The sequence below is a fragment of the Diaphorina citri genome, unplaced genomic scaffold (genome assembly GCF_000475195.1).
Source record: "Diaphorina citri unplaced genomic scaffold, Diaci psyllid genome assembly version 1.1 scaffold1415, whole genome shotgun sequence".
NCBI classification, from domain to species: domain Eukaryota; kingdom Metazoa; phylum Arthropoda; class Insecta; order Hemiptera; family Psyllidae; genus Diaphorina; species Diaphorina citri.
In genome coordinates this window covers 1-15097 of record NW_007378841.1, presented here as the reverse complement: position 1 = coordinate 15097, position 15097 = coordinate 1, and the positions used below count along the sequence as shown (strand labels likewise).

The window sequence follows — 15097 nt, the reverse complement described above, 5'->3', positions numbered from 1 at the left end:
GTATAGAGATAAGTAGAAACAAGTTGAAACTTACTTTCCCTCCAGGGTATGGGTCACATTGAGTTGATAGATGTTACCTCCCTCAGTTCCCAGCAGCAGATTCTCCTTGGAAGACTCCAAACACCAAGCTGAGATCTTCTTCAATCTGGAAACAGAGGATGACATGATAGCGAAATTAAGTAAAGCCATTCGGCTACAGCTGAAGCAGCAACAACAAAAACAAGAAATTAAGTTAAGTAAATGATATAACACATGACAAAGTACCTGTACTACCTGTACATGCCTATTTGGGCTTGACTTTTTAAGTATTTACCCCCAAATATCCAGGTCTATTTACACCCAAATATCCAGGAGGGAGAGAGGGAGGGAGAGAGGGAGGGAAAGAGGGAGGGAGAGAGAGAGATAGGCTCTTTTCCTCAAAGATTTTTTCCTTCCATTCGGATAATATGTTTGTTGGTATAAGGACAGCATTAAATGTACCTACTCATAGAGTGTAAATTTAGACATACAGAGAAGTGACAATCATTCATTGAAGGTATGTACCTATAATGACCTATATTACGAGTATACTTACAGAATACTATAGATAAGTAGAAACAAGTTGAAACTTACTTTCCCTCCAGGGTATGGGTTTTGGTTTCTTCCATGGTGGTGTCATTGATTTCCCACAGGTGAAGAGAATTGTCATCCAGCAGGGATACCAGACGACCCTATAAGGAGAAAACAAAATTATCTTGGGCCATAAAATAGGGGGAAAATTGGATTTGTTGGGCTACAGATTTTATGAGTGGATGCCCTTCGCACTCAGCCTTTGCTATTTCTTTAGAAAGGGAAATTCAGGCTGGTGTACTCACTGTTTAACGTCCCCAAGCCAGACTAATAAATTGAATACCTAATTTAAATAAATTAAATAGGAAGATCACTTACCTCATTGGGAATGAAGATGATATTGGTGATGACATGATCACAAGTAGCATGGTGAGCATAGAACTCGACTCCTGGCTTACCCACACTGTTTAAATACATATGGTTAAGGAAAATTCCCAGTATGATTAATAAAATATTTTATTAATGTATTTATTATTTGATATGAGTGTTGAATCACATTTTTTTATTTTGTGCAATAAGTAATAAAATTAAAAATGTTACAGATAAATATCTCATATAAAATATTGTCTCAAGGCAAAAACCCCTCAATGTGTTCTACATTTACACACTAAACTTTGATGGAAATTTGGAAACGCATTGATAAAAATGATGTTTTGCTATTTCCAATAGTACACAACAGACCTGCTGTGTTGGAAGTGAACATATAAAAGTTCTACGGGGATATTTAAGACCCCTTAAATGTTTTAGTCAAATAGCTGCCTATATTTTGGAACATCCAAAAAATAATAAAGGAAGCTGGACATTTAAGTAATTAACATCAAGATCACCAATAGTCCAGTAAGATGGGGATTTTTCCAGGAAAAAATTCCCAAAGTTTTTTTCTCGACGGTTTTATATGTATTTTTTGGCGCTGAATCCGAATTTCAACTTTGCCACCTCGCCAGAGGTGAGCTAACTCCGCCAGGCGCCGCTTTGCCTAGACTCCCTCCTTTTGATTTCACAAATGGAAAAAAATGTACTATTTGTCAATATTTTCTGTGTGCAGTGTGTGGAGCATGGAATGTGATGTCATTATTTTGAGAAACAGGCCTCAAGTTACTTGAGCACTTTGAAATGTAGAAGTAGGTTCATATAAATAAGTACTCAAGTAATTTACCTTTCTGTACGCAAACAGCTCCTTCTGCAATTTTTGACGGTCAGCAGATGGCTGCTGTCTTTTTCCTTGAATGAACTTCAACATGATGAATGTAAGAAATTAAATGAATGTGAAATCAAACTGTAGAAATCAATATCTGAAACAAAAGATGGTTGGAAGATGATTGTTTGAAATTTAATCAGATAAATGTATCAAAGCTATGTGTCATACATTCGTGGGGTGTATCATGGAATGGAATCATGCCCATGATTAATTCAAATGAGTATGGAGTTAATATTCAAGTTTGACTTGAAAAAGTTCAGATTGGATAAATGTACACAACTTGTTGTAGTCAGAAAAATTATTGTATTTGCTACAGTGTTAATGATTGACCCTAAGTTGGTATGTAAATATTAATAAAACTTGACATGATTATTGGTTATTTGGACATAGGTTTACTTAAATGAGATTCACCGATTACCTAGTCCCTTCATCTAATAGTAAGTAGGTTTTTAATGTCAAAATTTCAAATGCCTACAATACAAAATTTATGGATTCATTAAGAGCTGTTACTTAAGTAAGCATAATAATTTTATTTTATCTTTCAGTGGTGACCTGGTCTAAACTTCTTGTTTGTTTGTTACGTTTAACGAGCTATTTAATTACTTGATTTTAAGCTTGGTCTAAACTTCTCATTAGTTCTCACTTGGAATCAAACACTCGGTCACCAAAAATTTGCCCAAGGCACTCACAAATTTCAAATCCATTTGTATGCAAAGAATTGATCTTCTCATCCAATGAAAGGTGGGTGGGCCAAGCATAAAAAATCTTGAGTATCAAAATATCTATGATATCAGTCCTAAAGCAAATCAGACATAACTGTTCACTCCAATGCAAATAATCCATTGAAGTACCTACTTTTCTAAACAAAACCAATGTTAGCACAAGCCATGACTGTATAATTGGGACATTCAAGGCACAAGCACGATTCTGAATAGCAGAATCAGAGAGGTGCAGAGATTTTTGCATTAGAACTCAGATCAAACAATACTGAAGGCCCACCTCTTTCTAAAATAAACCAAACCAGTATCTTGTCACCGCTAGCTATGAACTTCCGAGTGCTTACGTTGTGTCCGAATAAACAAGACATGGAGCTCTTTCAAACCTTTTGCAAGCTTCTGAAGGGATTTTCCTATGTTAACATGCGATTAGATTAGAATTTAACAAGAAATCCTACGGATTATTCACTGTAAAACACGGATTTAGAGACGTAGTCCCAGAACAACTTACAAAAACATGACGCAGGTCCTAAGGAATTCGGTTCGCAATTCAATCCTTTACGCCAAATCTGGACTCGAGGAACACTCGAAAAACACCAACTGAGTTTAATTACAAGAGAGAAAGGATTTACATAATTAAATTACCTATATGGAAAACTAGCGAAAAAGCGGCGGAAAACACACGGACTTTCCAGTTTTCGGCCGAGGAAAAATAAAATTCCAAAATTTTGTTTTGAAAGTTCAATGACACGAAGAAGCCCGAATCCCGAATGCGATCGATTAATCGGAAATCGTTTTGGGAAATCGATTAATCGATATCGATATCGCTCCAAGGAGGTTGTTCATTGGAAGATAACGAGCGAAGAATGAAAAAGTGAAGCATCATTTTTGACCACCATCTTTTTTTTTAGTTACAATAATCCATTTTGACCAACCGAGCAATATTTTCCTAATTTTTCAAAATTTAGGGAAAGAAAGAGACAGGGCGGTTGGTCCTCTGGTGAACTGATGACACGTGATTTCCATGCAGAAGATTGCGGGTTCGATTTTTTTTTTAGGTCTAGTGTTGCCTGTTGCATTTGATTCGGTACGTAGGTACCTAAATAATATTCAATTCAATACAATATGGTTCCGAAATAAAAACTGTGTTGGAACAATATCATAGGTACCTAGGTACTTGTAAATGCATTAAATGAATGAAAAATCAGGGAGGTAATCGTCATTCTTTTCAGCATTCTTAGATTAAAGGCGTAAAGGCTAAAAATAGGATGAAGTACCCAAAGTTAGGAACCACTAGAACAGATAAACTTTTTTCCATTGCACACACCCACACCATGCTGCAAAACTTTGGTTAGGTCAGTACCTACACAATACTGAGAAGAAAACAGGGTTTTTTTTTTTTTTTTTTTTTAAACTTTCAAATCTGCGCAAGATTAAAAGCTTTAGCCCTTTGATAGTTCGGAGGGCCAAATTTTCTCAGGAACTTGAAATTTGTCTAATAGGAGTGGGTACCAACCTAATTCCAAGCAGTCTGTAGGTAGGTACCTACGTCTGTAGGTAGGTACCTACATAGGTAGATATTTATCTATTGAATGGACAAAGTAATAATTTCAACGTGGATCTCAGGCTTAGTCAAGAGGTGTACCCAATGGGACAATAGTCTTTTTTAAAGGTTTTATAGAGGGAACCCTTGTAACCTCGGGGGCCCAGACATCGGAAAGTGAATGAGGGCGGATAGGAGAAAGCCAACTGTTCCGAAAAGGAACCTTATCTGTTTAGGATAAAGTCCGCCCCGGGTGGGAATCGAGCCCTCGAAATAGCACTTGCAAGGAAGACGCACTATCCTCCAAGCTATACGTAGGTAACTAGGTTGGCTTCAGCATTTTTTTAACCCAAGAGCGGAGCGTCTGTCTACCTAACTATAAACTTTAAGTACCTAACTGCCTATAAAGTGCATTTCTAATTAAATTTCCGAATCCTCTTCAAAAAGCTAAGCAGTTAGTTATAGGTACCTATAGAGGTATTTCCTCTTTCTCCTTCTCCAGTCAAGAGGCTCAACGGCTTAAACAGTGGTTCTCAAACTTTTTTTGCATGGCGCCCCCTTTGGGCATATTCTCATTTTTTCACGCCCCCCCTACCTTACCCAACCCCTCGGTATATTATTTTTACCTATGGGTTTTATGGAATAACAAAACGAGAATTTGAAACTTTGAGATTTTTTTTATATTCAAGTAAGTAGGTTACCTATTTATAGGTTTTATGAAATAACAAAACGAACCAACCTCAGTGGATCAAGCAGTTAGCGCAGAAGGAATTTCAGAACTGGAGGTTCATGGTTCGAATCCCTCAGAAGGTGAAACAGCAGTGATAATAAGCAGGGTAGACTAATTTCTGACAAGAATTAATCAATCTTAACATAATTAAAATACCTTGAAATAACAAAACGGAAAATTGAAACTCTGAGAATATTTTTCTAGGCGTTTGATATACATATGATTACGCTGGACGTATCTCAATATACTAGAGTTGGAGACTAAGTGCCTGGTAGGTAATTTTGGTATAAATTTGATTTTTTTATAGGAAAAGCTCGCCCCCCCCCCTGATTTGTCTCCACGCCCCCCAGTTTGAGAACCTCTGGCTTAAAAAGTTATTTTTAGACATTTTATTTCCTATTTCCTATATCGAAAAGCGCAACTGCCGGCACATAAAGCATTTTTCAGCCTCCTTTTTTTTCCCTCGCATTTCTCCCCGAAAAAAAAAAGATACCTAAAATAAAATAAACGGAAGAAATTTGCAGACCTTTTATATCTCAGTATGAAATAGTTTCCCAGTGCTAGCTTGAGGGAAAAAAAATCAGCGGGAAAAAAGACGCGATTTTTTTGTCGCTAATTTTCATTTTTTGGAGGAAAATATTTCGTAAATTACCTACCTACCTGCTGTTGCGCCTGACTAGGTAAGAATTTTTATTATTTTTCGGTAGGTTTTTTTTCCCCTAGAAGGAGGCACACAGAATATTTTTCCTTTAATATTTTTTTCTCTATGATACTCGTACCCATGGTTGACAGTGTTAGATACCGTTTATTCAAATTTGTTATTTGACATTTTTTGACCGATCCCAAACAAAATCCTGCCAGCCTAGTTAGCTTGGTTGGTAGCGCATTTTTATTTTTAGTTTCACGAGATAATTATAACTTCTACCTCATTGCGAAGAGCGTGCATGTAAATGTATTAAATAGGGACTGTGGGACTGTATTAAATGGAGACTTCGAATGTATTAAATGGGGACTGGGACTGTATTAAATGGGGACTGGGATTGTATTAAATGGGGACTTCGAATGTATTAAATGGGGATGGGGACTGTATTAAATGCGGACTGGGGCTGTAATAAATGGGGACTGGGATTGTATGAAATGGGGACAAGGATTGTATTAAATGGGGACTCGGAATGTATGAAATGAGGACTGGGATTGTATTAAATGGGGACTCGGATTGTATTAAATGGGCACTGGGTCTGCATTCAATTGAGACTTGAACTCTATTCAATGGGGACTCGGACCGTATGAAATGGGGACTCGGACTGTATTAAATTGGAACTGGGCTGTACGAAATGGGGACTTGGACTATATTAGTTTTCTGTAACAGGACATTCGAGGAGGAGCGAATGAGTGAGAGGAAGAGACTGAAGAGAGAGAGAGAGAGAGAGAGGAAGGAAATAAAATTGATTTGGAAATTTTACTTCATTTTTACAACATTGAAATTGAACATAAAAGTGAGATGGAGAAAGAGAGGTAGGGAATGGAGGGAGCGAGAGAGAGAGGGAGAGAGAGAAGGAGGGAGCGAGACTTTGATATTAATACCTATAAATTTATTCTAGGAAAATAGAGCCATAACTTTTAAATAGATATTTTAAGGTAGGTACTCACCTACGCTATGTCTGTGTAGGTAAAAGGTTGTCTGTCTCTCTGTCCATTAATTTTCTCTCTTTCTCTCTCTCTCCCTCCCTCCCACTCTCTCTCTTTTTCTCTCTCTCTCTCTCTTTCTCTCTCTCTCTCTCCACCCTCTTATCGAATAAAAACGCTGACTAAAAACAATCTCTATTTTATTTCTCTCTCTCCCTCCCTCCCTCCCTCTCTCTCTCTATCTATCTCTTGATCTCACTTGAAATAGGGTTTCCATGTCATTTCAAAATTTCAACATACCTAGGGGGCACCCCCTCCCCCCATTTTATGTCTTGTTTAGAGAGGGAAGGAGAGAGAGAGGGGGGAAGGGAGAGAGAAACTGAGGGACAACGGAGAGAGAGGGGGAAAGAGAGAATGAGAAAGAGGGAGAAGAGGAAAAGAGGGGGGAGAAAGACGGAGGGAGAGACCCCATTGATATGTTCTACTATTTAGATTGATGCTGTAAAGAGAGGTAGGGGGCCGTTTTTTCAATGATAACCTTTTTATGGTCGGGGCACCCAATATAGGACCCCTGAGAAAAGAAAAACCATTGTATTAGCTTTTCCAAGAGAAAATCTAAAAATATCTATTCGAAGTGTTAATGTAGGAGGTAACAAACATCTGTTTCCCTTTCCATCCTATTTTTAGATGTATTGAGCACCCTATTTTTATGATTTTAGCTACGCACATTGCATACACAACAGAGTTATCAGGCGTTCATAAAAAATCTACAGTAGGAAGTAGTAGGTAGTCGGAAAAACTGAAAATACCAAGCTAGTACGTAGGTAGATAAAACAAAGTCGGTAGGTAGGTACCTGCCTAGTTTCCAACATTGCCTAAAGCCATTTTTCCACGTAATTTCCTGACGTGTCCATTATTTGGTCCCCTCACCCAAATGTCTGAAATTTGATTCTCATTCCATTATATGGGAACGATACTTTGGCTCCTACCTAATATGTTTACTGTGGGATCCTTGTGGAAAAAACATGCTAAGTATTTTAATGCTTCCCCCTGTAGAAAAAAAGAGGAAGATGTGTGATCTGTAGAGATGTGTAAAGGGTCCACACAGTCGACAGCTGTCAATCGACATCGATGTCGACTGAAACCTTCCACACTGCCTTGACAACACAGATTCACCTCGTCTCGAACGACATCAATTGGCGGCCGGTCGACTATGTGTTGGAGTTTGGACACAGCCTGAGGGAATGAACTACTTTACCTTTCTCGGTGGTGTAGTGGTCAAGAGGCTCGCCTGGTAATCAGGAGGGCGTGGGTTCAAACCCCCGTCAAGGTATGGAATTTTTATCCTCAATATTGTACCTAGGTATGACTGATTTATTGACAAACAAAGGGACGAAACCCATGTTTTGTCCCATTTGTGGCAAGGCATCCCATTTGTGGCAAGGCATCCAAGGCATGTTTCCTCGATTTAACATCCACTGAAGAGATATTGATGTATTTTGCGGTGATATTTCAGACAAGTTTTTAGAATAGAGTTTATGCTTGTTTCTGTATTTCCTCCTCTTCTTCCTCCTCTTCTTCTTCTTCCTCTTCTTGTCCTTTTTTTTCTTCTTCTTTCGTTCTTGAATAGTTTCCCGAGGAAAGCAGAATGGTTCAGGAAATGTTAAGGCAGGTAAGTGACATGGCGTGTGAGAATGATTTTATTACTGCAGTACCTTGATATCTCTTCATGTTGATAGGTACTTCCTTCCATTTTGTTTGTTTTGTTTTTTGTTTATGTTTCCTCGTTTTTCTTTCTCTTCCTTTTTACTTTCCTTGTCCTAATAGAAAGGAAAGTAATCTCTTTCTCTCTATCTTTCTCTCTCTTTTCTTTCTTTTTAGTCCCTCCTCTTTATTATTACAATAGTAATAAAAAGGTATAAGGGACGGACTATTGTATTCGCTTCGGTGTCGTCTGTCTGTCTGTCTGTCTGTCTGTCACTCTGTCTGTCACTCTGTCCGTTCCCATAGAAGGACTTATCCAAACCTGGTCGACCTATATATCAAATTAAAGGTCTTTTTACCAGGAATACGAAAATGGTGGTGCAAATTTTGTCCAGAAAACCATGAAGTCAACAATCCAAAAAAACTGTTGGAGGGATTTTTTTCACATTTTCTCACACATGAGCTCTGATCTCGAAATTTGTCGCGACGACCTATGAACTCAAAGCGACAAAGTTTTAGATAACACTTCAGTCGATCATTTAAGACCGGTTTTAGCGTCACCTATGTTAAACTACGCCTGGTAACACTTCAGTCGATCATTTAAGACCGGTTTTAGCGTTATCTATGTTAAGCTACGCCGAGCAAGGCCAATAAATGGATGGGTGACTTGAACCTTATATTGGGAATAAAGGGAGAACGGGCTCTAGTCTTGATTTTAAATCATTACATGAAAGTAAAATCAAAAAATCAAATCAAGAATAATAATAAACTGAATATTAAATAAAATAGGTAGGTACATAAATACTGATTTTCTTTAACCAAGATCGAAAAATTCCCGGAGGGACGGGCCCCGCTTGTTCCTTTCGAATTTCTTCCTTTCAATAATATTATGATTCTCTCTTCCGCTTCCTTTCTTTGACGATTTGTTTTTTTTTTTTAGGTTTGATGTTGAGTGTGGTTTGTGGTTGTTGTTTTTCTGTCTTTGGAGATGTTTGCGAACAAGTGTCACGAAGTTATTTGACCCAGCTGTTTCATTGCTAGGAAATAAAGAGAGTGAAACACCCATTCCATTTCGTTTTCTCCTTCTCCTTCTTCTTTTTCTGCATCTTATTCTTTTTCTTCTTTTTCTTCTTCTTCTTCTTCTTCTTCTTCTTCTTCTTCTTCTTCTCCTCCTTATTCTTCTTCTTCTTATTCTTTTTCTTATTCTTCTTCTCTTCCTCCCCCTTCTTCAGTAATTAATCTAATTTTGAGACTTTATATTCTACCTGCCTATATCTAACGTAAAACATAAGCAAGAATAAATAATATATTATAAAAGTGAGCAAGCAATGTGCCATAGGATAAACGATCCACAGAAGGGAAAGGGAGAAATTGAATGAGCTACACTTATGCTCCCCTACTGATATAGGTACCTATACTCTTAAAGAGTGCTTTAACTTTAATAAGAGAAAGAAAGTGAAAAACAAGAGAAATAGAGAGGGAGGGAGAGAAGGAGAGAGAGAGCTAGAAAGGGAGAGAGGGAGAGAGGCAGGGATAGGGAGGGAGAGAGAAAGCTAGGGAGGGAGATATAACCATAAAAAGGAGGGAGGTAAAGAGAAAGAGTGGCTTTATTATTACAATAGTAATAAAAAGGTATAAAGGACGGACTATTGTATTCGCTTCGGTGTCGTCTGTCTGTCACTCTGTCAAATTGAAACAGTACTGTTAAGGAAAGGTCGATCGATTCCTACGAAAAAGAGGCTTATTTTATTATGCCGCTCTCTGCACTCAGGGGCGGAAAAAAGGTGATTTTCCGACAGGCCACTTTTGTATTTTCAATAATTATCTGAAAGAGGGCGTCTGAGTGAAATTCTGCTATTTTTTAGTGAAAAAATCTAAGAATTAAAGAGTCTGTCTCTCATGTTAAGTGAGATGTTTTATTACATAGATTTCTATGGACATATGTTTTATTACATAGATTTCTATGGACATAGACACGATTGAATGTGCTTTGGCAGCCAGAGTGTTGAAGTTGAATAATGGCGAAAGTACCACACAGAGAAATAATAAAATAAGGCTAGTTTTTTTTTTAATTAATCAAGGTCTTGTGCTGTAAACATTATGTACATAATTATTAAACTCATAAAATTCTTGAGATCCTGCTCGAATGAGACTAAAAAGGGTAAAGACCCCGGCAATATAAAACCGTCGAGAAAAAAACTTTGGGAATTTTTTCCTGAAAACATTACTTTTTGAACTCATCTTATTGGACTATTAGTCAAATAGCTGCCTATATTTTGGAACATCCAAAAAATAATAAAGGAAGCTGGACATTTAAGTAATTAACATCAAGATCACCACAAATTTCAAATCCATTTGTATGCAAAGAATTGATCTTCTCATCCAATGAAAGGTGGGTGGGCCAAGCATAAAAAATCTTGAGTATTTATCAAAATATCTGTGATATTAGTTGTAAAGCAAATCAGACATAACTGTTCACTCCAATGCAAATAATCCATTGAAGATAAGGTCTATTGTACTTCTGGACTTACCGTGTCAGGGGGCGGGTTCACACTGGTCGCAGCCTGGTGCAGATCCTTCCAGAGGCCGGGCGTCAAGTCGGATACCACGGCGGAAAACGTGACCGCTGACGCATGCAAGGATACCAGATAGGGGAGAGGGAGGGTGCGCCAGTCAGGGTGCGCCAGGTCTATCACCAGCAGTTCTTCCTCGGCCAGAACCACGAGGCAGGCTGCACCCTTGTTATCACCTGGGGGGATTATATGAGCCGAGAGTCAAGAGAGTTTTTTTTGCAATAAATGGACTGGAATGCCTATCCAATGAGTATCGACACATACCACACACGTCTATAGTAGCAGTTGCTTTATTGCTACGAAATAAAAACGGCGGTCAAACACTCATATTTTTAAAAACCTAAAAAAAATAGCTCAAAAATGTATTGCTACGAAATAAAAACGGCGGTCAAACACTCATATTTTTAAAAACCTAAAAAAAATAGCTCAAAAATGTATTATTTTTTTACCCTAAAAAAAAAAAAACTAACTTTTGATCTAAAACCTAAAACTTGGAAAAAAATCGATTTGGCCCAAAAACATCTGGTCTCATAGAGAACACAAAATATACCCACAGCTTTGATCCTGGCTGGCGAGGCATTACAGTCACAATTGAAAGTAGGTAGATATTATGTTAAGGCGGTCTCTTCCTGATCCCTGATGTGCCGCGTCCATTTTAGTTTAGGACTATTGCACTGCAAATAGGTAGGTAAGTGTAACATTTTACAAATTCTCCTTGAATTAACGTATAAGCTGACCCTTCTTATTATTATAATGATATTAATAAAACTCACCAGTGGCATGTACGCAAACAGCTCCTTCTGCAATTTTTGACGGTCAGCAGATGGCTGCTGTCTTTTTCCTTGAATGAACTTCAACATGATGAATGTAAGAAATTAAATGAATGTGAAATCAAACTGTAGAAATCAATATCTGAAACAAAAGATGGTTGGAAGATGATTGTTTGAAATTTAATCAGATAAATGTATCAAAGCTATGTGTCATACATTCGTGGGGTGTATCATGGAATGGAATCATGCCCATGATTAATTCAAATGAGTATGGAGTTAATATTCAAGTTTGACTTGAAAAAGTTCAGATTGGATAAATGTACACAACTTGTTGTAGTCAGAAAAATTATTGTATTTGCTACAGTGTTAATGATTGACCCTAAGTTGGTATGTAAAACCACAAAAAAAAAAAAAAAAAAAAAAAAAAAAACTTGGAAATCAGTTGATTTCATTTGTTGATTTCATTTTACTTACTTCTGCATAACCAAGTCTTGGTAGATGATGTTGTTGGACATCTCAAACGTGGACACATTGAGTTGATAGATGTTACCTCCCTCAGTTCCCAGCAGCAGATTCTCCTTGGAAGACTCCAAACACCAAGCTGAGATCTTCTTCAATCTGGAAACAGAGGATGACATGATAGCGAAATTAAGTAAAGCCATTCGGCTACAGCTGAAGCAGCAACAACAAAAACAAGAAATTAAGTTAAGTAAATGATATAACACATGACAAAGTACCTGTACTACCTGTACATGCCTATTTGGGCTTGACTTTTTAAGTATTTACCCCCAAATATCCAGGTCTATTTACACCCAAATATCCAGGAGGGAGAGAGGGAGGGAGAGAGGGAGGGAAAGAGGGAGGGAGAGAGAGAGATAGGCTCTTTTCCTCAAAGATTTTTTCCTTCCATTCGGATAATATGTTTGTTGGTATAAGGACAGCATTAAATGTACCTACTCATAGAGTGTAAATTTAGACATACAGAGAAGTGACAATCATTCATTGAAGGTATGTACCTATAATGACCTATATTACGAGTATACTTACAGAATACTATAGATAAGTAGAAACAAGTTGAAACTTACTTTCCCTCCAGGGTATGGGTTTTGGTTTCTTCCATGGTGGTGTCATTGATTTCCCACAGGTGAAGAGAATTGTCATCCAGCAGGGATACCAGACGACCCTATAAGGAGAAAACAAAATTATCTTGGGCCATAAAATAGGGGGAAAATTGGATTTGTTGGGCTACAGATTTTATGAGTGGATGCCCTTCGCACTCAGCCTTTGCTATTTCTTTAGAAAGGGAAATTCAGGCTGGTGTACTCACTGTTTAACGTCCCCAAGCCAGACTAATAAATTGAATACCTAATTTAAATAAATTAAATAGGAAGATCACTTACCTCATTGGGAATGAAGATGATATTGGTGATGACATGATCACAAGTAGCATGGTGAGCATAGAACTCGACTCCTGGCTTACCCACACTGTTTAAATACATATGGTTAAGGAAAATTCCCAGTATGATTAATAAAATATTTTATTAATGTATTTATTATTTGATATGAGTGTTGAATCACATTTTTTTATTTTGTGCAATAAGTAATAAAATTAAAAATGTTACAGATAAATATCTCATATAAAATATTGTCTCAAGGCAAAAACCCCTCAATGTGTTCTACATTTACACACTAAACTTTGATGGAAATTTGGAAACGCATTGATAAAAATGATGTTTTGCTATTTCCAATAGTACACAACAGACCTGCTGTGTTGGAAGTGAACATATAAAAGTTCTACGGGGATATTTAAGACCCCTTAAATGTTTTAGTCAAATAGCTGCCTATATTTTGGAACATCCAAAAAATAATAAAGGAAGCTGGACATTTAAATAATTAACATCAAGATCACCAATTGATTTGAGTTAAGTTAAGTAATAATAGACATTGATAAAGGATACACTTTGATAGCACCAGTTGCTGTGCCGATGGCCATAATGAGCAACTCTGGGTCCCATGCAATGCAAGTTGGTTTGTTTGGGAAGCCATGCTGTACAGTCTGTAAGAAAAAGAACAGACAACAATCAATAATGAAAATTAATATAATCAAGTAAGAATCTTTTTGTTCTTTGAACTTTACATACAGGAAAATAAAATTATGTCTTTGAAGAACAAAGGAGAAAGCAAAGAGAAATTATATTAAGTTGAAACTGGGCAAAGTAAATGACAGAGGCAATCTCTACCACTTCAACCACCTAATAATGAGATTGAAGACTTGTGGATCAGTAAACAACTATGCTCTCTAGACTCCCTCCTTTTGATTTCACAAATGGAAAAAAATGTACTATTTGTCAATATTTTCTGTGTGCAGTGTGTGGAGCATGGAATGTGATGTCATTATTTTGAGAAACAGGCCTCAAGTTACTTGAGCACTTTGAAATGTAGAAGTAGGTTCATATAAATAAGTACTCAGATCACCAATCAATTGATTTGAGTTAGGTTAATAATAGACATTGATAAAGGATACACTTTGATAGCACCAGTTGCTGTGCCGATGGCCATAATGAGCAACTCTGGGTCCCATGCAATGCAAGTTGGTTTGTTTGGGAAGCCATGCTGTACAGTCTGTAAGAAAAAGAACAGACAACAATCAATGATGAAAATTAATATAAGCAAGTAAGAATCTTTTTGTTCTTTGAACTTTACAAACATGTGGATCAGTAAACAACTATGCTCTCTAGACTCCCTCCTTTTGATTTCACAAATGGAAAAAATGTACCTACTATTTGTCAATATTTTCTGTGTGCAGTATGTGGAGCATGGAATGTGATGTCATTATTTTGTGAAACAGGCCTCAAGTAAAAGCCTCAAGTTACACGAGCACTTCAAAATGTAGAAGTAAGTTCATCTAAATAAGTACTCGAGTAATTTACCTTTCTGTACGCAAACAGCTCCTTCTGCAATTTTTGACGGTCAGCAGATGGCTGCTGTCTTTTTCCTTGGATGAACTTCAACATGATGAATGTGAGAAATTAAATGAATGTGAAATCAAACCGTAGAAATCAATATCTGAAACAAAAGATGGTTGGAAGACGATTGTTTGAAATTTAATCAGATAAATGTATCAAAGCTATGTGTCATACATTCGTAGGGTGTATCATGGAATGGAATCATGCCCATGATTAATTCAAATGGGTATGGAATTAATATTCAAAGTTGACTTGAAAAAGTTCATATTGGATAAATGTAGGTACACAACTTGTTGTAGTCAGAAAAATTATTGTATTTGCTACAGTGTTAATGATTGACCCTAAGTAGGTATGTAAATATTAATAAAACTTGACATGATTATTGGTTATTTGGACATAGGTTTACTTAAATGAGATTCACCGATTAGTCCCTTCATCTAATAGTAAGTAGGTTTTTTAATGTCAAAATTTCAAATGCCTACAATACAAAATTTATGGATTCATTAAGAGCTGTTACTTAAGTGAGCATAATAATTTTATTATATCTTTCAGTGGTGACCTGGTCTAAACTTTAAGTAAACCAACATTAGTTCTCACTTGGAATCAAACACTCGGTCACCAAAAATTTGCCCAAGGCACTCACAAATTTCAAATCCATTTGT

The 15097-nt window shown here is 37.0% G+C and overlaps 1 protein-coding gene and 1 long non-coding RNA gene across 2 annotated transcripts in view; both read right to left on the bottom strand.

Annotated features, from left to right (window-relative positions):
• The window catches only part of LOC103515775 (protein lethal(2) giant larvae), a gene marked incomplete at its 3' end in the record, with an annotated part of 29379 nt that extends 14842 nt beyond the window's left edge, over window positions 1-14537 (bottom strand). Inside the window, 5 exon segments of the mRNA XM_026828377.1 lie at window positions 11944-12087; window positions 12555-12652; window positions 12870-12954; window positions 13994-14091; window positions 14400-14537. Of these exon segments, the coding sequence (XP_026684178.1) occupies window positions 11944-12087; window positions 12555-12652; window positions 12870-12954; window positions 13994-14091; window positions 14400-14483 (509 nt within the window).
• On the bottom strand, window positions 1771-3286 carry LOC113470152. The gene is made up of 2 exons (XR_003393315.1): window positions 3035-3286; window positions 1771-1901 (listed from the first exon to the last, which is right to left on the bottom strand). It is a non-coding gene; the product is annotated as an uncharacterized LOC113470152 (long non-coding RNA).
• Window positions 14538-15097: the final 560 nt, after the last annotated feature.